General features: G+C 36.3%; 1 protein-coding gene across 4 annotated transcripts; it reads right to left on the bottom strand.

The window, feature by feature from the left end:
* Positions 1-1,217: 1,217 nt before the first annotated feature.
* On the bottom strand, positions 1,218-27,472 carry LOC119788394 (calcium/calmodulin-dependent 3',5'-cyclic nucleotide phosphodiesterase 1B-like). 4 transcript variants are annotated; one of them, XM_038292747.1, is made up of 14 exons: positions 27,310-27,472; positions 20,525-20,638; positions 15,775-15,957; positions 15,350-15,416; positions 15,105-15,221; positions 14,651-14,818; positions 13,523-13,623; positions 10,006-10,131; positions 8,353-8,454; positions 8,109-8,229; positions 6,430-6,511; positions 3,737-3,854; positions 1,740-1,876; positions 1,218-1,378 (listed from the first exon to the last, which is right to left on the bottom strand). In XM_038292747.1, the coding sequence occupies exons 1-14, from the start codon at positions 27,384-27,386 to the stop codon at positions 1,281-1,283; spliced, it is 1,611 nt and encodes a 536-aa protein (XP_038148675.1). In that variant the 5' UTR covers positions 27,387-27,472; the 3' UTR covers positions 1,218-1,280. The 4 variants fall into 4 exon arrangements, with proteins under 4 accessions (XP_038148675.1, XP_038148821.1, XP_038148744.1 ...); XM_038292893.1 differs by having other exon boundaries at positions 14,678-14,818; positions 27,310-27,469; XM_038292816.1 differs by lacking the exon at positions 27,310-27,472 and adding an exon at positions 22,490-22,685.
* Between the last annotated feature and the right edge of the window lie 519 nt (positions 27,473-27,991).

Here is a 27,991-nt window from a genome sequence, read left to right on the forward strand (position 1 = left end):
TTTATTGAATAAAAATAATAATCAAAATAGCTTTGATATTTTTGTAGCATTTTTATGCTGAAATTCTTTACAGGTGGTGTAGAATTTGTATTAGAGTGGTTCTATGCATCAATACATCTGGTGGTTTCTTAAAGTTACAAGGTTCTTTAAAATTACGTACTCTGAAAATTAAACAGAAATGTTCTGATGTAAATTTTATTTCGTTATTTTTGCATACTTAAGTACTTTTAAAAGCATGTCAGTTTGAGTGTTGAAGTAATTTCAAAGGTCAGTACTTCAGTACTTGTGTAGATGATTGACCAAGTAACTTTTACTAGTAGTAGAGATTTCCCTGAGTATTAATAGTTTTACTCTATTACTACTGTTGACTACTTTTGCCAACATTGCTTAGTCTCCCTGTATACTGTATGAACCATTATATTCTTAATTCTGACAGTTCCTTTTCTTTTCCTAACCTACCGTCTTACTTCAGAACAACTGCTGCACACCAATCCAGGTTCTGGAGCCCTGGATTCTCTTCATATCATTCCCCATATTTTCACAAAAATCTTAACTTTTTTAAATTTTTATTTATTTCTGTATCCTGAGAGTGTTCTGCATGTGGGTTAAAATTGTCCCTAAAACCATAAAATTTTGTTCATGAACATAGATTTAAAAAGGCAGTTTCTAAAGTACCAGATTAATAGTGTGCCATTCTCAGATTACGCTTCTTACAGCGCAGACTGTTTCTAACCCCCTCTGTAAAGTTAAGTGCCATCTAAGATTTAAACGCTATAAATAAATAAGCTAAATGCCAGATTGTTATATGGGGTGTACATTTTATTGTGACTGTCACCATGCATTTTGAAATTAAAATAGGGAGTCCCAACTACATTTAACTTCCTTCTTTCATAACACTGTAAAATGATAAACAGGTGAAACTGCTGAGCTCTGCATAATTCCTTACAAACAACTAAATTCCTTTAAATAACTCTCAGAAACCAAAGATTAAGTTTGTTTTAAAGTTTAATGCAGGTTAATATGTTTATGTAGTTCATTCTTTACAACTGGAAAAAAAAAGCTTCTGTTGTGGCAACTTAAGTTAAAACCGTTTACTACTCAATGACATGACCAGCATGTCCCCATTTAAATTACTGTATTATGCAATTCTTAAAATAAGACATAATTATCTCATTGCTATTGCACATCATCTTTTGAAGATGATCTTAAGTCTATTCCCAGCCTCAGTTGAACTGTGTGTAGATCATTGAAAACAGACCAGTATCCCCAAAAAGTCCCTTCTACTGTTTTGTTTTTTCAGTGGTTTCTTGCAGAGATTTTTCGGACCGCTCCGCCTGCCTGGATCGTTGTTCTTTTGTAACACTGGAGTCTGAAAATCCTAAAGGGAATATAAAAGGTTGGACAAGGCATTGGAAAATTTTGATAAGCTCTAAGTAAAACAACATATCCGTATCTGTTAATCTGAAAACAAGAACAATATGAAATAAATTTAGACATTAAATCAAATCATAGTCAAGAATCTTGAACTCTGGCAAGATTGTAAGATGTGTTAGCAGCAGTTCCTTTATCATACTTAGGTACGAGTGATGAAACTTTAATTTAAATGTTTCTTAAATATCAGAATAAATTGTGTCTAAGTCAAACAGCTTTGAATTCATACCAATAGCGTCTTGTTTTCTTTTTGAGAAATGTGTGCTTTTAAACTTTGAAGCCAAACCAATACAACATGTGCAACCTACCATTCGAGCCGCTCTCTTTCCATTTGAGCTTGTTGTCCTCTGTGTGTCTCGTCCAAGTAGAGCGAAAACTCACCAGCTCAGCAGTGATGTGTGCAAGACTCCACTGCAGACCTCTGGAGCTCTCTTTCCAAAGATTGCTGTGATCAAATGACAAGTCATTTACATTCTCATTGATGCTCATGCTAACTTTAAATGAATCCCAAATGCTTCATTGATCCAGACTTCTTATGTAGAGCCAACAGGACTAGACCAATTATAATCTAATGTGGTTGATTTGTAGCCCTACTTTATGTTAAACATTTTTCCTCTAAACAAAAAAAGGATCCTTAGATGAACAAGATTTGAATTATTTTTGCTTTGAAAAGCCATTTGCTTTAAATATGTTCTTAGGAAGTGTATTTAAAGGTCAATCAGTGACATCTGTCATCTAAAAGTGGCACATGAAATGCATTCAACTTATTTGCATTCAAAGTGACATTTAATGTTGGAAAACTATTACGAAAGAAATTACATTTATTTTTCCTGTTATTATGAACATAAATACCATTTGTCCTCCATGGTCTACTAGACATTTTGGAAAAGTTGTTGGTCAGTTTTTGTCACAATTTCATATTAAATATATAATATAACAATTCAATTTTTTTATTTCCTTTTGTATCAAATTTACATGCTGCCATATTCCGTTTAGTTCTGAGCATATAAATCTAGACCAAGATTACTTCTGGTGTCTCACACAGTTCTGTTTTGCAGCTCTGGTTCCTTGCCTTGTATCTATTGTAATTTGTCGACGAGGCAGCCTATGTTATTGTTAAGGAGACTAAGGTGTACATTTTTCAGCTGAGGAAGAGACGGGGAGATTCACCTCCCTGCTTGCTGTCTGTGTATTATGAATGTGTATTATTACAAAGAAGAATCTTTGTGGTCAAAGCAAGACAACATTCTATTTGTTGCTGACAGCTGAGTATGTACAGATAGAAAAATAACCTCTAAAATATAAGGTTTTGAGCTTTCACTTTCATTAGTTGAGCTCAAATAATGCACTAGGCTCTGTTGAAGTCTTTGTGGCACAATATAGTTCAATGATCTCTAAAATGTAATTAAGTAGCTATGTTAAAAATGCTTGCAGTTTCTTTTTAAAAGCATGAAAATGTATGCTTACTCTCCTAGAATTAAGTTAAGTTTGGTCAAACAAGTCAATGTACATATCTCAATAAAAATGTAAAAAAAAATGTCAAAGCTTCCCTATAATGTATCCAAAAGGATTTAGTATCTGTTATGTTGCATGTTGTGTTTATTAGGCATCAAGTAGAGCCCGTTCAATCTCAATTTGAATGCAGAGTTTAATTACAAAAAGCTTTGGAAAACTTTTTGTTTTTAATTAATCTTTATATCAGAACATTAATAAAAGCAATTTCTTCCTCTGTTATGTAAAAAAAGTATCAGCATGGCCAGAGGCTCAGGAAACTGAGCTATTGACATACATTTTATGCCATATGTTGTGAACAAATCAAGTATTCCAATTTTACAAAAGGAGAAACTATGAGAAATTATGAGTAATGAAATATATTACTACAGTCAATATGTGTTGAAATAAGAGGAAAACAATCTAAAAAGGGCACAGAAAGTAAACAGAATAGTTAAAATGAATTTGTAGAAAGCGATCATGCTTATTATCAGGGTTAATTGACATCAGCTGGTTTAATCATTATGAAGACTGTTGGTACCATAATTGGGAAGTGAATAGAGTAATATTTCACCACAGAACAAGCAGATATTGGTGTTTATCTACTATTTGTCTAATTTAGATGTAATTTAGCTATGCCTTACATTGATCATTTGTTTTTTTTTTACATTTTGAATTGCTGGATCTAAGTCCTATGTGAAAACATCCCATGTTTTTAAAAAAAAACATAAAAATACGATAGCTTTTGTCAATACTATAATTTATGTTTGTATCACTCTTGGTGTAGAAGCTTGGAGGTCCTGTTTTTTGTCACCTGTGTCTGTTGCAGGGGTCTGGGGGACCTGGGTTCTCCTCCACCAAGGGAATAACGATTTTTTCTGCTATGTCCGTCAACAAGGAAAATGTAGGATACACAATGAAGTCAATGAAACCTGCAATGACAAATTCTATCATATGTTATTGCCCTACTTACTGTACGTTACATTACAATGTATATCTCTTTAACCTACAAACTTTGTCAATATATAGTAGCTTTATGGTGGGACAGTTGTTAGCACTGTTGCCTTGCAACAGGAAGGTCCTGGGTTCGATTATTGACCTGGGGTCTTCCTGCATGGAGTTTGCATGTTGTACATGCATGGGTTCTTCCGACAGTCCAAAAACATGACTGCTGGGTTAATAGGCATCTCTAAACTGTCACTAGGTGTCTTCGTGTGGTTGTCTGTCTTTGTGTTGCTTTCCGATGATCTGGAAACCTTAGATGAGGTGGAATAGAAATAAATATGGTTTTCAAAAAAGTCAAGTTGTTTCTAGAAATGATAATGTTTCATATCCTACTTTCAAATGGTTTAAACTCAGTCATAACTATTAATGAAAGTTTCTGTAATAAGGTCGTTTCTACATTTTGCCACAGGTTTTTAAATTGCATTTAGCTCTGGCCCTTTACAGGGCCATTCTAACTGATGCGTGTGATTAAATCTAAACCATCACATTGCAGCTCTGTCTGCAGGGTTGTGCTGCTTAAACACAAATGTAAACCTCAGAGTCAGCTCGCTGCATTGCAGACATCATCCTGTCTTTAACTTCATTAATTTTCCCACAGTTTCTGACCTGGTTCACCTTTCCCTGTCAAAGAAAAAAATGCTGCTAGTCATGTCCTACTGCCCTTGCAGTTGCGTCACACCCATTTTCTTTAAGTTTGTAACTCGGAAATGTTCAAAAGTGAGACTGTTGTACGAAGTAAACTTGGTTTAACCCCTCCACACATACACCCACACACACTTTTTTATGTCTGAGGTGTCTGTTGTGCCCCTTGCTTCTCATGATGCTGTTTGTTAATTAATATTTCATAACAAACTTTTATAACAAACTTTAAAGCCCTACAAAGAACAGCCATGACAAACTCTAAAAAACTCTTGGGGAATAAATATTTTAAACGTGGTCATTAGGGATGGGAATCGAAAACTGTTCCGTGTGTTCCAATTTCATGGCGCCATTTGGCAGCTCGCTTAACAATTCTCATCGATTCCAGGCAGCACCAAAGCCTAGGGCTCTGGGCAACACGACTTACGTCACATTCTTTTATGCAAGTTACACACACAGCATTCAGTAAGCAAGTACGATGTGACCAGGCGTATGTCTAGAAAAGCAAAACAAAAAAAATGGCGTCCCATCGGGTAAACCGATTGAAAGTTTGGCTTTATTTTAGTAGGGAAACCAGACGTCGTCTTTTTCCCGGACATGTCCTATTTTTCAGACCTTAAAAAAATGTCCGAGAGGATTTTCAAAATCATCCGGGATTTTGGTCGACTGCAGTACAGCTCGTAGTCAAAACAGGGACCAGCGGGGGACAGAGCGACCGAGCCTGACCCGGTAACGGTAGCCTGGACAATGGCGGACCTGTGCTTCCCCCCGCCTGCCTTACCGGTCCCCAGCCCCCTTCCTCCGACTGAGGACAGACGGCTCATGGCTCTCTGCTGAGGTACGGTCCAGTCAGCGGCCCAGCAGTCGACAAAAAAAAAGTGTACTCCTTTTCAGAAACCCAAATTTGGTCACCCTAAATTTTAAGGAAGAGAAAGATGGCAACAAGGTGCTTTGCAATCATTGCACAGGGGCAACTACATCAGCGGGAGGAAATTGATCCAACATGCAGAAAAACTTGCGCACACAACATGGCATACATTTTTACGAATGCCTTGTTTTTTATGCTTCCAAAGAGAAGCTAAAGTTATGACCAGCATGGAAGGCAACTCTGGTGGCAAGTAGCTAGTTTTATGTGACTGGCTGTGCTGTGTTAATTTGGTTCCTAGTAAATCATAGCCCATTTCTGGAAATAAACCCATTTCCTACCTCTCTTTTGGGTTATTAAGGGAGTGCACCTTTATTGATAATCCAGCCCATCATTGCTAGTATGTTTAATTATAACTGGTAGCTGGAGTTCTTATATGATTCTAGCTATTGCAAAGCATGTAACAAAACATGCTACAAAGTTGCTTCGCAGTTCAGGGAGCGAGAGAGAAAGGTGACGCTCGTTTATTCAAATCAGGGGGAGATGAGTTCATTTCCCGAAAGTGTACAGTAATCCTTTTTCATTAAAGGGATGCCTTCTCCATTAGATTAAGATAACTGTGACGAAAATCGATAAGAGATCCGATAAGGAATCAAATTGTTTCAGAGAAACGATAAGAGAATCGGAATGGTGAAAATCTTATCAATTACCAACCCTAGTGGTCATAAATATACTTTGATAAGTAAGAAAAATAATCTCAGATATTTAAACTCAAGAGTTGAACCTCATTTGATTAAGTGATGCTGCAATTAAAAGATATATATAATTAAGCTGCAAGACTCTTCAGTTTAAAAGGTAAACAACTATAAGTTATGGCAAAAAACGTTATTTACATAAGTATTGTAAACAAACAGATGCTGTTCACAAAAAGGAACAGTTTACAAACAGGAAAATTAAAAACATTTGTTAAAGAAAAGGTAATGTTTTATGAGACATACCTATCTGGGACTCAGCTACTAAGGTACTGTTTCGATCACACAGTGGAGAGAAGGGAAGGCCAAGCTCCGCCTCTCTATCGCCCTCACAAAGATAGAAAAAACAAGAGGAGATTCATTGGCATCCCACTTATGAACTGAAATAACTTTCTGAGGTTATTTTATTCCAACACACACCAACTGAAACTTTTAAATAGACTACCTTATGACTGGGTAGCTCTTAGTATTTAAAGCACAATAGTTTCCATTTCTTGTTTCCACAGAGAGAACAGGACTGTGCTATACTTGTCAAATAGTCTTTTTTAAAGAAATAATTTACGAATAAGTCCCAGCGTACAGTGGATACAAATGAGCTGTGGTGACTTGACGTGCTGTGTCTTTAAGATGAAAGACTTTAAAAATTGTCATTTTCAAATCTAAATGCTCATAAAGTATGAGCTGACTCCTGTTTTTGAAAGATAGTAAGTTGCGCCGCGGTCAGCACTGTAATTAGTATATAAAAATGTTTTCACCAGTTCAATTTTTAAACATGCAGCAGCTAAAATGTTTTCATTGTTACCTAATCCGAAATCACTAAAAACTGATTTCAACATATAGCCCACACCTCAGCATCAAAACAACTCAGCATACTCTGTTTTGGGACAGAAACTTATCTCATACAAACTAAACTCCCCAAATGTTATATTTATCACTTTAAAGTTATTTTGAGGTTATCTTTATATAAAAAATGCAAATATTCTAAAATACAAATATCAATGGCAGAACATAATGTACGAATGGGAATTAAGCCAAGAAATTAAACCTTTTTTAGTTCCTCTAGTGAAAGCTGAAACATGTTTAACGCCAAAATTGATGAGCATAATATAGTTAAAAATCAAATGCTGCAACACTAAGCTGTATTCAATTTTCATTTGGTATTATTCGTTCATTTTTTTTAAGGTCTTTTAGTCTAAAACGTGTTATTAGGAGAACAATTTAGAAATAATTTGCTATTTTTTTCATAGGTGACAAACGTTCACAAACATAAGAACAACAAAAGTTCTTATATATGACAAAATAAGCAAAAACAGAATAATGTTGCAATGGAATTAACAGTTTTTAACAGCATTGTAGGAACAGCAGGATTTTTTTTCTTGCTTTTTTACATTTAAAAACCTTCTGACATTCCAGTGAATCATTTCCAGCACAGATCTCTTAGAGGAGAATTTCAGAGAATAACTAGTAGTTCCTTTAATATGCAATTTAAAGAAAATGATAACCACATCAGAGTCAACCCGCTTGGTAATTTGGACTTCAGTTACAACAGCTGTGACGTGACATTCTTTTTTCACCCCAGAAAATTTCGGTATAAGCTTAGAAAATGTAAGAGGGCAAATGTTTTTTTTAGGAACATATAAAGGTCCCAACTGTTTTTAAATGCATATTTTGATTAATTCCCAAATCTTTTTTTCACACAAACATGAAGGCAAAAGTACAATCATATGAGCTAGCGGAAATGAAACTGACATTTCCACAACCTTTAACTTGTCCTTTTTTATAGATGAAAGTTGCAGCTTTCTAGGAATCCCTCTAATGCTGATGATTAGATCCAATTACTGAACATAAATCTAAGAATGAGCTTTTAAATTCAAAGGAGGAACAAAAAATTGCCTTTGATAGTTCAGATCTACTTAGATGCTTACCTGCCTGAAGAACTCCTCCATTAATGCTTTGGTCCAGCGAGAGTGCAGAGCCCAGGGCTTGGATGGATGGCTGATGTCAGCTGTGTGCAGTAACAGAGACAGCGCTTTGGGCTTATCAATCCTGACGGAGAAAGAAAAATGCTCTGGTTGTTTGTGCTGCAGTCATGAGGCATTCCAGTTTTAGTTGAAAACATCTCACTAGTCTTAAAAGATCCAACAGATAAACTCGAAGTTTTCAACCTACCGCTCCTGTTGTTGTAGACAGGACTTCATGGCTTTAACTTGAAGTAGGTGGGAGGACATGTCAGTGGCCAAAACCATATCTATAACAAGGGATCGCATCTCCCTGTAAACACACACAGACAGACACAAAGTTCAGCAGCTGACCTTGAAGCACATGAAGGAACCATATAAAGTAGAAGTCGTTAGGAGGATGACACTGTGAGGTGGTAACCTATTTAGCTTCACTGATGGATTTCCTTGTTCTCATGGTAACACTGACTGCTAAAGAATCCTGTTGCAGCATACTGCTGTGTTTATCTCTGCACAGCTCCTCCGTGTATATTACAGCCACACTGGGTCTGGGATATACTGTATAAGCAAACGGCTTAATAATACAGACAGTATACATGCTGTTAATCATTTTTTTCAAAACAAACTCCAATGGGGATGTTTACACTGACAAGGGGGCATTAGATTTAAACCAAAGCCAACACCCATCAATTATGTAAACTCTGCATTGTAATATCATTATGTCTGCTATATGTACCTGCAGTAATAAGTTATGAAACATATTCACTTTTCAACTACTCCTTATTGCATAGCATGATCTTTTGTAGAGTCTTATTGTTGTCTAGGGGAGTTTAACCCTATAGTTTCAGTTGGAGCCAAATCTCTATGACAGAGCTGTTCATCGACTGATGTTGTAGCGCACATATCTTGCATACAGCTTTTTATTGCTGCCTACATATTTCCTCTGGGTAAACTTAATGATTTTGTGATGTCTATTTGAAAGCTTTGATTTCAATTAATTAGCTTAGTCCCATAGATTTTCATGTAGTTGGAAGACCAAGATGTTGACAAGCTTCCAGGCTGATGCGTTCAGATGTTTTTTCACTAGAATGGATATTCTTCATTACCTTATCCATTTTAGAAACTGCCATAGTCTGTCCCAAAACACAACCACAAAGGAATGTCATTGGTGTTCCCATGTTAGGACCCTTTTTTTTATTCAAATATCACAATGGTCATAGCTAAACAAAAGAGCATTATAATCACAGTTTCTTTAGGCCACAGAGCATTTTCTGTCTACATTTGTGCAATTGGCTGTTCATGTTACATTATGAATAGTAGCTTCTTCTACCTCTGAGTGGCTGCTCTTTTCAAGTTTGCACAGAAATCACCCAGCATCCCCTGCATTTGTTTTTTTACTGTACATACAAGCATTTCTCACCAACAAACATCTATCTCAGGGATACAGAACCCACCTCCATAATTGCTGCTACTGCATGTAACTGTTTGAACAAAGGACCAGGATACCTTAAGAATTCTGGAAAATATCTATGAAATTTCTGTATCTTGTTTGATTTTTTTATATTTCACACAAGAAAGCAAAGTGATTACTATATTGAAAAAGATCCAATTTTTGATCTGATCAGTTGAAGCCATATTTCTATGGTTATAGTAAAATTATTTTATTTTTTAGTTGTTTAATTTAGTTGTGTCTTGTTGGCTAATACCATTCATAAGGTCAGTTTGAATTTTGGTGGAAAATCTGGATCCTTTTATGTTTCACATCAGTTGGTTTCATTATAAATTTTGATTTTTACATATATTTTCTTGAATTTAATGTAAAATATCAGTAAATATTCAAAAGGAATAAACCTAATTATCTTACATCCACTCCTCTCGAGTCAAATTAATGAAGATGTTCAGCTTGTCGTCCTGCAGCAGGCGAAACGCTGCACTTAAGTGATGACTTTCCTGCACAGATCTGTCATTATAAATCAGAGCAAACTCTGACCTGGAAGACAGACAAAAAGAAAGATATTACAAATACACAGAAAATCATCTGATCTCATGGCCCTGAAGCATATAAATGTATAAAGATACAGTCTATGACTGTTTCGAACTGGGGAGGGGTTTAAAATAAAGTGATAAAAGTAGAAGCCTTAGGGTGCAATTTAATAACTGTGACTGCATAACTGTAATGATGAGTTTCTGTGCATGAATGATTCACTATTAACAGGGTAATTAACAAATCTCTTGATAAGCCATTTTACATATTAGAGTGTTCAAATAGGTACTAAAAATTATTCTTAGAATTTTCCAGTAAGATTTTATTTATAAGCCTCTGCAAATTGTGCACTTAAATAAACTACTATATTAACCACTTGCTGTGCAGACATTTATACATTCATAGTTCTAGCTAACAAAGCCAGCAGAATTTCATGGGCATACAATCCTACGAGAAGTGTTTTTTTCTGGCCGAGTCTTTTAAAGCAGAATATAGGTAAATCAAATATTTCATGGCACAAAACTATATCAAGAATTGTAGTAATGTAATTACCTGCTAATGCTTCCTAAACTGCTAAATGGAGGAGAAATGGTTTGACTCAGGTAAGCACACTCTGATCCAGGCCAGGCAGTGCTGATTGGGTGATGTCATGCAGAGCACCATAATGGGGGAAGACTTTATGGTCACTCATTCTGATTTTTGCCTAAGTTTTTTTGTTTTGTTATTGGCTTATTAGGTTACTTTATAATTATTTGTTGTCCACTGAAGGTAAGTTTTAAAGGTACACTCTGTAATAGTTACATGGATTTACTGACATAAACTATATATAATGGATATAATTATCACCCATCAAATAAAAGTCTCAATTTTTTTATTTGCTTTACCGTGGAAATGGCTTTTTATAATTACATGAAAGTTGGTTCCCATTTGTTGAGGCAGACTTCTTAAGTAAATCAACTTAAATTATATGTACCATATTTTCTGCACTATAAAAAGCCTTCTTTTTTCTCAAAAGCCGACAGTGCGCATTATATTCCGGTGAACCCTATGTATGGATCAAGACTAAGCTTCAACAGGGCTCGCAACTATGGGGAGCAGCCGCCATCTCCCTTTTTCCCGCATAAAAGAAGTAGTGCGCGGTGTATGCTGGTAATTTTCATTTCCATTTTTGAGAGTTAAGACCCCATAATAAAACTTTCAAGAGTAACGTGCACGATGCAGAGTTTAAAGTCAATGCTATCAGTTATGCAGTAAACATGGGAATAGAGCAGCAGCTCAAGAATTTAACATTAATGAATCAATGGTGCGGAAGTGGAGGAAGCAAGAAGATGTCCTCAACCAAGTAAAGGAGACTAAACACTGTTTCAAAGGGAACAAAACAAGATGGATACAGTTAGAGGATAAAATCGAGCAGTGGGTTATTGAACAGACAGCAGCAAGTAGAAGTGTGTCAATAAATACTATTTGAATGAAGGTAACAGTGCTAGCACGCAAACTCAACATCAATTACTTTAGGGGCGGTCCTTATTGGTGCTTTCGGTTTATGAAAAGTCGTAATCTCATCTGCACACAGACTAATGTTTTGCAGCAACTGCAAAAAGACTACAAATAAAAGCTGGCCTCTTTCCACGCTTACTGCTAAAACAAGGTACCAGAGTACATCATCAACAGCTAGGAGGTTCCACTCACCACACCACAGGGAATGAGAAGTCAAGTTTGGCTTACTTATCTGACTGTTTATTGACATTCTCTGTAGTGCCGCTGCATCTAGTGGATGCATAACGCAACCCCACCACTACAGTAGCCTCTATTGTATGTGTCTTACAGTGCGATGCACCTTATATTTAAAAAAAAAAGGTAAATTAGGCTATTCATTGAAGGTGTGCCTTACAATGTGTTGTGCCTTATAGTGCGGAAAATCATCCTCATTACCCGGGCTGCATAAGAGGAGCAGGACTCCAGTCACTGTTTGCCAGAGTGTTACACACGGTAACTCTCAGCCTCTCAACACTTGGAAATACTTTCTGTCCCTATTAATCTCAGTTTGTTATTTTCATTTTACCGTTCTTAGAATGCGTCTGCAAACTACTCTACTGAGTCACCAACCGATTACCAAGAAGTTAACTGGATTCATCTACCGGACTGGAACTGCTCCATCTTCACAGCCTACCCGCCCTGCAGCTATAATCATCCTCTCAATATCATGTTTTATCTGACAGAACCAAAGTCAACACCACCGACTTGAGGCTACAACCTGGGACGTCACTCATTTAAACCTGGCGGAAGGATTCCCACACACATGTAATCTGGCGGCCTGCTGGATTAATTCCCTCACTCTGTCCAGTCCTAATCCTGTGGTCTGTTTTCAGAGCTCATGCCTCCCATAAAGTTCCTGATCTCCCCTTTGCCTTATCCCCTCCTCTTAAACAAACTCAATTATCTGATCTGTTTATCTCCTGGGAGTTTGTTGTCTTTGCATGTGGGTCGGAAGCCTTAACAAAACAATGACACCCACGAAGTTTGATCAAAATGCATTTTACTGTGACATGTAATCTGTGACACATGCTCATGTTCATACATTGATATGTTTTTGGGTTTTATCACAAAGAGCTTTAGCTGGTCGTTACATTTGTGCATCCTTGTTTTTTTTATTTATTTTTTATTTCTTGTCTCAAAAGCTGTAGTTCCAATTGACCTGTGTCATTCATATGTGCGCCAGAAGCATAATGACGTCCTAAGGCTGAAGGCTGTCTGGATTGAGAACAGCAGTCCGGTGATTCTTTTCTACCTGGTTTGTGTTCTTGCTGTGTTGACTCCGTGAAAGATAAAAGAATCTGACTTTTAGAAACAAGTATTTTATTTTACTGCTGTTTTTTTCGATTTAATACAATGTAAAGGAAGTGTGGTGAACGTGATGTGAAATTAGAAAAAAAGTAAAGCAGTACAACCTAATAAATATATAAATATTTTTAATAATTTTTGGACTTTGACACAGATAACACTGAAAGCATTTCTGCTACTCTTAACATATAAGAATTTTATTATCGTTGCTATGCAGTATCTAAGACATATATTTAACTATGGTCAGATATTTTCATTATTATAAAGATTAAACAAACAAATTTGGTACCAAGAGACTGCATTGGAAAAAATCTAAAAATACTGTTTTTCCTTCCATAAAGTTCTGTTTGCTTTAGTAAGCTCTTGTCCCATTCCCCAAATGGTTTAAATGTCCCTAAAAAGTTTTAAATAAAACCTATTTTCTCCCCACTTTGAAACCTGCCTTCTATCTATAGCTCTTTGGGTATTACAGAACAGGATGTGACATCTACACAGTATGCACTTTGTGCAGAATGGTTGAAGTTTATAAAAGATGCAGCAAAAAAATGAAGCTGACCTTGTGTGGATGTGAAAGTTGTTTGTGGTTCCTGTGTGTTCAAAGTCATGAATGGCAGCAGCAAACAGCGAAGCCATCACCTCAAGCTCTGTCAGCCAGTGCTTAACGTAGAAAAGGGACAAAATAATGAATAAACAAGTAAATACTGTATGCCAGATGGAACAGACGTGTAATGTTTCAAAACATCTAAGTGCTGAACAACACGAACAAATAACAAAATGCTTTTATATGCAAGAAGAAGTAAGAAAGTAACATCAGACACATCATGACTTTACAGTCACTTTCTGAGAGGCTTTAACACCATATTTTGTTGAATTTACATTTTCAGAAAACAAAACTACTCATCATTGTCTGTTTAACAAATGCAAAATCCTTAAATACTCTTAATTCCAACAAAATCAACATTGTTGATTCATTATTTTACACCTTGGGAGCTCTGTTTTTATCAAAAAAAGTGTTTAGTGTTCTAATTCTACAGTGAGTGAGTCAGTGATAGTTTTGAAATTAATCGTCTATAAGCCACGTCTATAAGCCACGTCTATAAGCCACTGACTCAGAAATTTTTTATCAATCACCGTAACACTCTCACACGCAAAGGATAAAACACTGGCTTGCTAAAACATAACAGATGAAAAACCGACAGTGAATATTATTTTACATTACTGCATATTTTTTAGTCTATTTCTGCAACAACATAGAAAGAGAATAATTTAAAGCTGATAACTTATGCATGTACAGTTGTGCTTGAAAGTTCACATACCTTCCTCTGAAAGAAAATCATAAATTTACAGTAGTAATTCAAATACCACAAAACTGAAAAATGGAATAATAGCGGGAAAAAAAAGTACTAATTACAGTACTTAAAGTAATTAAAGTACAATTTCTATTTATGTTACGGGCAGCTGATTTTTTTTTGTCTTTAATGGAAGGGTATGGAAACATTCAAGCACAACTTGAAAGACGGACAGATTTGAGAGGGAGATGGTAGTAGTAAATACAGTATATATGCCCTTTGAGTGTTAAAAATAAATAGAACTACAGTAATTCCAAATTAAAGGAGAATGTTTTTCATTTTCTTAAAAAAGTTATATGAATGTAAGGAATTAGCTGCAAAGAAAGCTGCTTTACTTTAGTATTCATTGGAGTGTGCCGTACCACGAGGCCGGAACGCAGCAGCAGACAGTGCATGGTCTGAGTCACATCAGCCGCATGAATAAGGTTGTGATATGGATTGTTGTATTTGCAGTATCCTTTTTCCAGGGCAGACAGGAATTCAGTCAGGCATGCGATAGGAATCTAGAGAATGTATTATATAATCAATTAATACCTGTGCCTGAATTTAACATGAAAAACAACCTGAATTAGGTAAAAAGGTTAAATAATGCAGATGGTTCAAAGATTGGCATTTTCAAATACCATAAAATGGAAACAGTCTCTGGTTATTTTCCATCAGTTACGCTTAGTATGAATAAGTAATTTGGGTTAATGTCACTTAGGGATGTCTAGACAAAACACATAAATGCATGGAAAAATCTATTTGTTGAAAGACATCTTTATACAACATCAGTAAAATATTAAAGACCTTAAAGCGACTGTTGAGGTCATATCTTGTGATCAGTTCAAAGAACAGAGTTTGTAGTGCATGATCGGAGCTGGCAGAGTTCAGAGCAAAAACATCAAAGCTCCAACGATCCACATCCTAAAGAGAAAGAGAGACAAGTAACAGTTCTGCCAGTGCATACCTAAACTGATCTTTTTTCTAAAACTCAGCCATATATCAAGCCAATATTTTGCACACTGTGAGATTTGAGATGATTGCAGAAGTACCCTTAAGCAGGTTACGACTGCTGCAGGTTGGTCTGGCATGGTCGCTGTGTACGCCCTCTTGAACATCCTGGAATAATGCAATGTTTATGCTGAGTTCAGTTAAAGTTCAGATGTTGATACTGTGCAGCAAACCTGACTCAGGAGGTGTTTATACAAATCCTCTAAGGTCCCTACCCTTTTTGAAAGAATGTTTTACAGGAATGAAATAAGGCTAATGTTTTACAGTTATCATCTGTAGTTGTAAAATAAACTTAATGAGCTTTAAAGTTTAAACACTGAAACAGGAAATATGTGCTCTACATGTTTTGCTAAATATCTGTCTATCTATATGTCTTATTCAATAATGATCACCTACAGAATACAGAGAAGAGGTTCTACTCCCTTTTCTCATGAAATATCAAAAAGAAAGGTTTGAGATGTACTACCTTTCCACAAAAATCCCAGCCTGCACTGCATGCACAATGCTACGAAACTTGGGCTTCTCATCTGAGCGTCTCAAAGGTCGTCGTATCCTCTGGGTGAAGGTGGACGCCAACCAGTCAGTGACCTCCGATGGCACTCCATCTGACTGCAGCTGCTGAAGATCGTCCTCTGACTCCAGACACTGTCTAAGATCAGACATTGATTGTTTGAATGGAAACAGAAGTAAAATAATAAAATAATAAAAGAATAATCTCTACTTATTATCCTGAAAATAAAGGTCAGTGTTTTAAATAACAAGTAAAATCATGGATTAACACAGAAACTATACACTCTAAGCATTAGTCAGTCACTCCTGACCGGTGAAGGATTACATTTTGAGCTACAAAGATTGGCAGCAGGAATCTTCAGGTATGTTTTTTCTCCTTTGAGCATGCAGCAGGTGCATTTGCTGTAACCATATAATCACTGTTTTATGAATGACGGTAAACTTCTCTGTGGGTTCCACCAACCGTCAGCTGACATTCATCTACATTGCAGGTTATTCACCATGCATTTCTGACTGCTGCACTGTTTCAGTGTCTTATTAAAGTTAGCCGGGGTATTTATATCATGCAACCTAACTGAGCTTGTGCACAGATTACAACCATGGACCTTTAATCAGAGAAAATCGGACTTCTCCTTGTAAATGAATGAAACCCGGTGTTATTTGTACACTAACATAAGGACTTCAGGTCCACACCAAACGCTCTGGGAGGGGCCCTCACCAGCAGTTATGTTATGACTGATGCTGGCTCTGCTAAATTAAGCAAAGTAAATGCCTGTTTTTCTTTGTTCTTTATATATTTTAATGTGTCTCTTTTTTATAATTTAAATGGAGTTTTAGGAATGATGCAGGTTTATATTTCGTTGTGGTATATCAGTGCATACTTACTGCACTGGCTGGAAGAAAACAAACATTAAGGACTGTAATATTAGTGGTTGGAAGAAATGTAAATATAAATGGTTGGTAGATGCAGCAAACGCTGAATTCCTAAATGAACTGAACAACTTCTTTGGAAGGTTTGAGGCAATAAACTGCGCTGTAGAAGTGAAAGCTGTTCAACATCCGGGAAGAGGAGGCACTCAACCTAGCCATAGCTGAAGTGACAAGAAGTGATAAGAAGGATTAATTTGTGGCATCTTCAGCTGAAAAGTACGTAAAGTCAGACTACAGAATTTTCTGATATTAAGTTTTCAGAGAAGCTGTAGAAAGAGGTTTTCTTGTACCATAAATATCTGAAGTTTTATAGCTTCTCATCCACGGGATGAAATTGGCACCCGCCCGAACGCCAAATGCAGGTACCTTTTGTGATTGGTGGGTGAAACTGTCAATCTAATTGCCAATCACATAGCTTATTTTTTTAAACAAGCCCCACTTTTTTCTTGTATTTTTTTAAAACAAAATGTGACAAGATATATTGGCTTATTTGGGAGCCACAGGCTGTAATGTAAAAAAAAAGAAGTGTAAATACCTTTACTGTCCCACAATGGGGAAATATGTTGTCTGCATTTCAACCTATCCCCTCAGGGAACAGTGGGCTGCCATTTTGTGCAAACCAGGGAGCAATCAGGGGTTAAGGGTTTTCTGCATAAATCCAGAGTGGAGGTTGTGGGGATTGAACCGGGTACCTGCAACTCTCTAAGACCATAAGTGCACTGCTCTAACCCACTAGGCCAATACTCCCAGCATGTAAAGGATGTGATGGACAGAAAGGTCAGAAATAGTTTATAAAAAATTGAAAAACAGAAGTTTTGATTTGATGTGGGAATGAACAGAGAGGTTCGCGACTGGCTGCTATCACCACAGAGGAAATGCACAGTTGGGTTTGCCGTGTACACTCACCGGCCACTTTATTAGGTACCCCATGCTAGTAACGGGTTGGACCCCCTTTTGCCTTCAGAACTGCCTCAATTCTTTGTGGCATAGTTTCAACAAGGTGCTGGAAGCATTCCTCAGGGAGTTTGGTCCATATTGACATGATGGCATCACACAGTTGCCGCAGATTGGTCGGCTGCACATCCATGATGCGAATCTCCCGTTCCACCACATCCCAAAGATGCTCTATTGGATTGAGATCTGGTGACTGTGGAGGCCATTTGAGTACAGTGAACTCATTGTCATGTTCAAGAAACCAGTCTGAGATGATTCCAGCTTTATGACATGGCGCATTATCCTGCTGAAAGTAGCCATCAGAAGTTGGGTACATTGTGGTCATAAAGGGATGAAACGTTGATACAAGGCAGGATGGATCCATGCTTTCATGTTGTAGACGCCAAATTCTGACCCTACCATCCGAATCTCGCAGCAGAAATCGAGACTCATCAGACCAGGCAACGTTTTTACAATCTTCTATTGTCCAATTTCGATGAGCTTGTGCAAATTGTAGCCTCAGTTTCCTGTTCTTAACTGAAAGGAGTGGCACCCGGTGTGGTCTTCTGCTGCTGTAGCCCATGTGCCTCAAAGTTCGACGTACTGTGCGTTCAGAGATGCTCTTCTGCCCACCTTGGTTGTAACGGGTGGTTATTTGAGTCACTGTTGCCCTTCTATCAGCTCGAACCAGTCTGACCATTCTCCTCTGACCTCTGGCATCAACAAGGCATTTCCGCCCACAGAACTGCCGCTCACTGGATGTTTTTTCTTTTTCGGACCATTCTCTGTAAACCCTAGAGATGGTTGTGCGTGAAAATCCCAGTAGATCAGCAGTTTCTGAAATACTCAGACCAGCCCTTCTGGCACCAACAATCATGCCACGTTCAAAGTCACTGAAATCACCTTTCTTCCCCATACTGATGCTGGAACTGCAGGAGATTGTCTTGACCATGTCTACATGTCTACCTAATAAAGTGGCCGGTGAGTGTATATGGCTTCTAAGAAAGTGAAATCAGACCAGATGTCATGATGTAGATCTAGTCAAAATACCATGTGGCTGGTGGATTTCACAGTCCACCTGATTCAGTGGCTGGTGAAAAGTTAACCTCAGGCCCCTTACTAATTGCAAAGGGACACAACATTTCTGAAGTCAAAGCTACAGCTATACAGTAATGAGTTTGGTACAATGGACAACATTGAAAACTGCACTTTATAATCTGGAGTGTATGTCAGGGTTATGCCCTTTGTTTATTATTATTATTATTTTTTTTTTTCTGGCAGTGTTGTGTTTTGTGTTACTCTCTGTTGCCCCCTTGTGTCTGTTTCTTTTTCCCTTGGCTGCCTTCTAGTTCCTTCTACCCACACCTGCTCCATATTAGTTCATTAGCCCATTCTTTGTTCTGTTCTCCATATATGCACTGCCTCTGCAGTTCATTGGTTTCTTGTTGTGTTTTTGCTTCATTGCTTTGCTGCCTGTGTCTTGTTTCTCCCTGGTATCTCCTGTTTTTTGGTTTCTTGAATGTGTTCTTCTGTTGCTATCAATTTCCCAATAAATCAGCACACTAATCTCTGCCTCTTTTCTGCATGTAGGTCCTCAACTAATTTCCATCAAACCCTGACAGTGTACCCATTAAAAAAATTAAATGAATAAAAATAGCTTTTTGGCTCTTCACAATTACTCAGCCGGTTTTCAGTGGGTTTAGTGTGCTACGTCAAAAAACAAGTATGGGTATTGAAACCAAGAATGAGATGGAGGATAAATAACCAAAAAACTAATTGAGTCATTTTAGATGTTTCCTGTTGTCTCTTGTCTTGTGGCTGATGCTTCAAAATGAAGCCTAGAAGTATTTTTAAGCTGGAGGACTTTGCAAAGCCTTACCTGTACATCCTCTCACATCATCAACATCCACCTCTGCCAACTTTCTTTTGCACTCTGAGCATCTTCAGCATCTAAAGCTCTCATTTTTAATTCATTCATTGTGGAATATCCCCCTTCAAACCGGGCTGCAAGCCCTCTCCAGCCCCTTCCCTGGCCTGGTCTACCTCCTTCTCCAGCCTTCCCTCTCCCTCCAATCAGTCCTCCACATTTCTATTTTGATAAATCTGCTCTATCATTATCAGAATGGCTCTTTGTCTTCTGCCAAGGTCCAAATGCTGAAATAATTAAATTAATTCATGTCAATAAGCTCTCCTATTGCCTCCTTGTTAGTCTCTCTAGGTTGGAAATTGTGTCTTGAATCAGCATAAGGGAATGTAATGTAACATTATGTCTTTACTGCCAGCTCATTTAGCACACCAAGCTAGTCAAACAGCTGAGGTATTAAGATCCTCAAGGGAATTATTCCTGTAAATAGGAAAATTGTCAATTTGGCCTGTAACCTTGAACGTGCAATTTCCTACCTAATCTGTTCAGCGTCATTAGGGACTCAGCATTGTTAAAATACTGTATAATATGTCAGATTACGACATTTATTTATTTATATTTATTTTACTCTGCAAATGTTAGTGTTATATTTTGTTTTGTTGTTTTATAAAATATAACTTTCAGTATAACTGTAAATGCTTGCTATACACCATAAATATCTTTTAAAAGCTGCTGTTTATAAAAAGAATCTTAAAAAAAATATATATATATATATATATTTTCCATTTGCTGCCGACTTTCCTCTGCGAGTCTATAAAGGATATTTTTTATGTCTTAGATTTCACATATCTCAAAAAGTTGATGTTACATGTTACACTTTTAAATCAATCTAGCTTATTGTTTTTCTGACCTATGTGACTCCTTGCAACTACAATTACTGCATTTTTAGGCCACCTTGGATTTATTTATATTGCCTTACCTTGTTCCATCGAGATAAACTGCCTCCAGTAACGATGCAGTGAAATCCAAATTTTTTTTTATTTCTTCAAAATCAACATCCTTCTCCTCAATCTTCTTCAGCATGCTTCTCAACCTAAAAGTAGAAAACACGGGTCAAGTTACGGGGAATTCACATTTGGATAAATAAAATGGTAAATTGACCAACTAAATGTACCGGCCCTAATAACAACTGAGATAACCGCAAACATTCAAAGCTAATAAAAGCTGTTTAAGACATTGTTTCGCTGCTTGTCTGCTGTTTTAAAAGTACTTTGAGCTTTATTTGCATGGTGTACTACTGTATAAATCAACTTAAACTTGATGAGATTCTGTAAATCAACTTAAACTTGATGAGATTCTGTAAACTAAAGTGTTATAATTTGGAAGCCCTCTTTCTTTGTCATGCATAAACAGTACATTAAAATCTTAATAAGTAGAACTGAATCATTGGGAAATTGCATAAATGTCAAACTGTCCAGGGACAACCGCTGCTAAAAGGGCAGCATCAGAAGCAAACTTTCCATGAGAGAGAAAAGCTTCCTTTGTTTAGGGTATTATGTAACATGAATTAAATAAAAAAATACAAATTTAAGAAATATAACCCTGCCTAAATTTTGAGCACCTCTGAGACAACGTTCCACCGCTTGGAATTACTTAATGGCGTTATGAGTTAGAAAAAGGGGTAAGCATACACAACCATTGCAATGGAACAAAAAGTTAATGCCTCCACCATGTGTCATCAATATTTTAACCACCGCCTGTTTTTTGTTTTTTTAGCCTAATCTCAAAGGTAAACCTGGTTGAGATCTGATAAAGTAGGGAAAAAAGAATGTGTCTCGTTTGTAGAAATTGAAATCTGTTTTAAAAAGATTACTTTGATCTCACAACATATAGCTTCCATTGATGTTATTTTCTAAAACACTAATTAAACACACAAAAGGAGATCAACAGTTTTCAAGCTGGTGTTCCACTGGGAACTCAGCCGCTACGGATAAGATGCTCACAGCTTTTTCAAGTGTTTTTCATGCTGGCAGGGGTTTTTAAAAGCTGTGGAGTTGTAGAAATAGCATACCTCCTTGGCTCACTTTGAATCTCAAGTAATCTCTCATGATAAGGCAATGCTTTTTGATTTGACTGTTGGGAGTTGGAAAACCTTTGACATGACGCTCACAGGAAATTACGAGTCAAAAATTCTCATAAAACCGTGTTTATAGCATAATCAGAAATCCCCTTTTTGACTGACAATTTGCTATCTCTGTGGTGCCAGATATCATATGTAATAATAACCTAACAGCTACAAAGTTGAGCTCACTGGTTAGATTATTTCTCTCTCTTTGTATTTTACAGCTAAATTTAAAAAAAGTGTATTTATTTCAAATTTCTGATTCAGAGAAGATCACATATTATAATTTTAATTACTCTAACCTCATTTTAATTGTAAAATAGATCAAGAAATTCTAGCATTCTCATTATTCAACAGGCAATTGGCCTCTTCATATAGATGTACATCAGTGTGTAACCAAAACAAAAACCACATGACCCACCAACTGCTCTCCCCCCCACAGTAAGTCGGCAAGACAAGTGTCTTTGCCTGCGGCATTTGTAGCAAGAAACTTTTTTTTTGTTCCTTAGAAACCAACTTACACCCCTGGCAAGTGGTGTATAACTTCTAAATGTATGAGAATAGTGCCTTGTTTTTGCTCTTACATGACAGGCGTAATATCTGCTGAAACCATCTGCACAAGAAGGTATTTACTGAGTCACAAGTTTCCATTTCTGCAAAGCAAGTAGCCACCACCCTGAGAGAAATGCAACTTATAAGAAAGAACATTTGTTGTGTCTCCAATCCAGAAATTCAGCAATTTTTCTATCTTATATTATCGGATGACATTTAAACAGTTTGATGCATAATAAAATCTCTATAAACCAAAAGCCTATGTCTTACCTAGAGATAGGTATTTGCAGGTTTTTCTTTCTGATTTGCACCAGTTCAGCCATTCCACATTTAACCTGTGCTCTGATCGACCCCAGAGTTCAATTAGAAAAAAAATTAATCCAGATGATGAAAAGTAAAGTTGTTTCAGAGGAGTAGTGAGCTGAAAAGTTCTGCAAACCACCAACACAAACTTTATGTGTCTTGAAACAGCTTGAGCAGCTCTCCCACCCACTTCTGGGGGGACCTACTCCACTTTACTCTGATTGGTTAGTCAGCTCCAAACTGTGTCAGTGTCTATGTGCTTGTGTGGGTAAAAAAAAAAAGAGAGAAAGAGAGAGAGCTGCTGTTTTTATTTCTTCAGTGTCTGAGTGTTTGTGTATCTGTATACACCCATTGTATGAAGTGTGAGAGAGTTGACCTCACTTGCTGATGAAGTGTTGACTGCAAGGCTTTCAAGCTGTGTGTGCAAGTGTATTTGTGTTAGTGTGTGTATATACTCAAATCCCAAAGGAGAATTTTCCACAGCAACCTCAAAATCAGGGGACTGCACTGGGAGGCTTTATCCAACACCTAAAGGCACCCAAAAAAAAAAAAAAAAAAAAAGGCTAGCACCATTTGGGTAGTGTGTAAATGTGAGATAAATGCCTAAATTAAAACCACTTAGCTTTTTATCATTTTAGCCTGAACATTCCAAATTAAACTTTAAAAAATTCAGATTTATTATTTAATGTTAATGACCACCACAGTCGTTTAAATTTGTGAAAGGGTGGGAAATTATCAAGTTTATTTCAAATAGTTCAACAAATGATAATCTGAGAGGTGTGGGATGCATATATTGGCTAATTTTCCTGTGATCACGGCTCCAGGTTTTCTGGGAATTTTCTCTACCAGCCTTACATATTTAGTATTTGTTTTACATTCTGTTTTTTAATATAGCTCAAGCTCAGCGTTATTGTTAGTAAAGTAAGTAAAACTGCCATGACTGGCTTCCAAGAGTTCCTCCTACAAGCTTGATCAGCTTTATGTTCTAAAAAAGAAAAAAAAGTGTTTTTCATTCTTCTCTCTGACTTCTGAATGCAAAGAGCTGCACTGAATGCATTTAGTGGTGCTGGATTAAAACATACATTTGTAGTTGCTTTATGACAAAAAAGTGGAAAGGCTGAACCGAGATTTTTTTGGAATTTTTTGCAGAGCCCTTCAAACAAAAACAGTATACAATATCAAAGTGCCACACCATTCTATTCCATCCCATAGCATTCAGAGCCCCAAAAAATGCAGCTTTGTTGGACCCCAGATTATAGAGATAAGATCAAAATTGTTTTATTAGACTAATTAGACTAATACTAATCCAAATATCTACATGAAGGTTGCATGATGAAATACATGCTAAGAGCTTTAGGCAGTGTACTGTAGAGAGAGGAAGGTTTTTTTGAAAAAAAAAAAAAAAGGTAATTTATTTATTTTGAGGCCCCTTAAAAGGACAATGAAAAAATAGGAAACTTATTGTCGATATCAAGAAAAAGATGTTCCTCTTCACTTTACAATTCTAGGTAAATCTATCAGTAATTCTAAATCTATCAGTAGTCTATATTTATAGAATGTTGTTAAAGCAGTGTGACAAAGTGGCCTGGGAAAACCCCTGCCTGCTGTCCATCTCCTGCCTTGCCTGTTGGGTCAGACCGACTCTCAGGCTCCCATGCTCTTTGACATGCCAAAATACATGGTGAAAAAGGAGAGAAATAACTCAAACCATAAAATCCCCTGTGTAGCATAACTAAACTATAGAAGCACTAAAAACGGAAACTGTGAGTTTTTAAACATCCTGGTTTTGTCAACATTTTCTGATTAGATGCTTATAGTTTTTTACCGTCATTTACAAACAGACACTTCATTATCTCTTTGTTAAAAACTATTCTGAGCCAATTATTACTCACAAACTCCAACCTTCATGAAAAAGGCAAAACTAGTCTTCACAAGTTGCATTGAAAGGTTTTCTATTTATTTACTTAAACTTCATGGGAGAGAAGAAATGAGAGAGAGTGTAAAACATTTCTGATGAAACAAAACACCATTGAAAGGTTTCATAACTCTGACAGATGACCTCCTCTTGCTAAAACAAAAAACTGGGTTTAATGTAGTCTCCCCTGTTTAACCATTAAAATGACTGGACAATTGTGTTCTAGAAACATAATTCACATTCAGTCACTAAAGGTAAAAATTAGGGCTGCAACAACGAATCGATAAAATCGATAAAAATCGACTTTTAAAAGCGTTGGCAACGAATTTCATCATCGATTAGTTGTGTCGCGCGATTATTGCGTCATCCGCTGCGCCGTCATCACTGCCTCTTGACTGAAAGAGGAAGGAAAAAAAATATGGCAGAGCGAGTCAGCGCCGCAGGAGCAGTGTTGCCAACTCCGCGACTTTTCAGACCCCTCCAGCGACTATTTTTCAAAAAAGCGACTAGCGACAAATCTGGCGACTTTTTTCGTTGTCACTGGTGGCTTTTGGAGACTCTTACGTGAAAGCATGTATCATTCCTACTCTGCCGTGGGGCGCCTCCCCCACCCCAACCGCGTTTTCCCGCAGGAGTCCCTCTCAGTCAGAGCCTCAGCGTCCAGACTGCAAATGAAGCGCGCATGCACCGGGATTGACGGCGCAAATTGATCACAATAATTAAAATAGCCTGCGCTTTGTAAAGTGAAAAAAGTGATAACATGCAACTTTTTTCAAAAGAAATTAACATGGCACGGAACCACCATGTTTGTTTGGTTTTAAAGTGGGGAAACGTAACGTTAGTTTCTCAGGTAGCTCATCTGATGCTTTCCTTATCTTGTTAGTAGGTTACAGACAGTGATAAGGTTGGCTACTTATTTTACTTTAAATTTCATTTGAACTAGCTTAAGCAGCGTTTACATTTACTTTATAAATAAATTAACTTGCAAATTATGAGGGCAAGACTTTTAAAGTTTAAATCTGGCAAAGATAAAGTAAAGATGATCCTGCAATTTATAGAAGTAAAGCAGAATAAAATCCAGCAAGATCAGTAATATGTCAATTAATTATATGCCACATTCCCATGTAAATATCTGTCTTTGGAGGATGTGTTTTTTAGCACCCCTAGTTCTCTCATTTTTATTCCAAATACAATTTATAATTTGAATCACAGGGCTATTTTTATCTCTATGGTTCAGTATTTTCTCAAGTAGCAACTTTAACTGCTATACTTTCCTGTCTTAAAAGGCAGAACTCTTCTAGTCTAAAAAAAACTCATTTGTTGAAATGGGGGGGCCTATTGTTTGAACCCCTTAGAGGCTTTTAAAAACAAAAATGTCTTTTTTTGCGCTTTATGAAACAAAGTACCCTATATTTTGTGGATGTACATCTACATTTCTCATGTAAGTTTGCGTAGTTTTAACACAAACATTTATTTTTCATATTGCATCAGTACAGTTAATGAGCAACCTGTACTTGTGTGCTTGTTTGTTCTGTCTATAATGTTTATTTTGGAAAAAAGAGGTTAATATAAAAAATATTTTTTGTCCGATTCATCGATTAATCGAAAAAATAATCGTCCGATTCATCGATTTTTAAAATAATCGTTAGTTGCAGCCCTAGTAAAAATTACCTGTATAAATTGAAAATAAACATAATTTATATCTAATAAAATATTATATTTAACAATGAACTTTCTGGGCTACTAATAAAAATGAAAATGTTAATATTTTTTTATATTTACATTATTTAATAGTTATTGATCTTATTATTGTTGTATTTTAGTTTGTTTATTTCAGATTTAGTAAGTAACTACTACTAGTTCTACTAACAATGATAATAATAATAACTTTCATTTAGTTATTCCTTAATATAATTGTTTTTTTTATATGGTTGTTTTTTTTAACTTCAGTTTTCTTAATTTAAAAAAATAAGTTACTACTACTACTTACAATGATAATAACAATGATAAATATCATTTAAAGTAGTTCATTTAAATTAATTGTTTAAATGTATCTGATAAAATTATGAAATATATAGTCTACTAATCCTATATTAGAATATTCAACCATTTTAATTACTCTAAAATCACAAGCACTTGGGTTATGCAGCAGGACAATAATCCAAAGCACGGGCGCAAAGTGTCCACATTTTGTTGGCTCCAAATATGTCAGGTTTTTAAATTGCCGTTTCAAATTCCATACTTAAATCTGATTGATAAATGTGGACTGACTGCAAGCAAACCAGTCATGCTAAAATAAATTTAAAAAAATTAAAGTTAAAATTAAAAAACTTGTGGAAAATTATTTCCTAAACAATTATATAAAATAAATATTACTGTTCTCAAAAACACACAGTGTAGTTGGTACAGGCCGTGGAACAAGCATTAGGTAAGGGAATATAAATGTTTAACTCAATACCTTTTAAATTTTCTCTTCATAAATAAAATGAAATTTAATAGAATTATAATAATGATAGCTGAAACATTTAAGAATACAAAAGGCTAACATAGAAGAAATGCAAATGAGGGAAAATACTTTTCCAAATCACACATAAATTCTAAACTTTTTTAACTTTATCCTAAATATATCTCTAAAGTATGGACTCTAAAAACTTCATAGCATCTCTTTGAAAGTGTTATATAGGTGCAGAAGATGTCATTTCAAATAAATCTACCTGTACCTTAAATATTTATAAACAGACATTATCCAACGACAAAAAAAACAAAAAAAAATTTATATTAAACAGTTTTAACTGATACCATCAACTTCAGTTTTTGATTTGCTATATCTAATGCAGGATAGCACAAAAAAAAGTAAAAGAGAAACCCTTACCGTTCCAAAGTCATCATCCACGTCACAATGCTTAGATTTCTATCAGACCTTCTGTGTATCTTGCATGCAGGTGTCATAACTCCTTTTTCCAGATTACGTTCATGTGTGTATTTGTCAGTGTTGTACAGAAGTACAGAGTAAGATTATTCCTCTATGCGTCACTGTGAGTCCAGCATGTGATTGTTTGATGTGTGTAAATGGCTAGAGTTTATGTTTTTCAGTTCCTTTGACACTCGCACATACACAGAGCTCTCCTCTGTGTATTGAGAAGTCTGTGTGGTTTGTATTAAGGTGTGTGTATGTGTGTAATCCTTAGTGCATAACAACTCAACAGAAGAGGCACTATGTCACCAACACCATCAGCAGAGAGTCCGTATGTTGGGACCAGAGTTTCCATCATTAACCATCCCACTGGGTCTTTGGATAGGAGAAGAGGAGCTGCAAGGAGAACAGTTTGCTTGCATGCAAATCCTAAACATACAGAAATGATACAAAACAGATACAGCAGTAGCTTTTGTGCATTTCGACCTATTCTGGTACTGAACAAAACCTAACCTATATCGCAAATTATTAGTTTTATAATGTTAACCATAGTCAATTATTTGACCAGTTTTTCTCCCCTTAAAGTTGTCTTCTTTTTTACTCTTTACTACATTGGATAACAGTATTTAATGTTAAGTAA

The sequence above is a fragment of the Cyprinodon tularosa genome, unplaced genomic scaffold (genome assembly GCF_016077235.1).
Source record: "Cyprinodon tularosa strain WSP-4 unplaced genomic scaffold, ASM1607723v1 ctg10, whole genome shotgun sequence".
Lineage (NCBI taxonomy): Eukaryota > Metazoa > Chordata > Actinopteri > Cyprinodontiformes > Cyprinodontidae > Cyprinodon > Cyprinodon tularosa.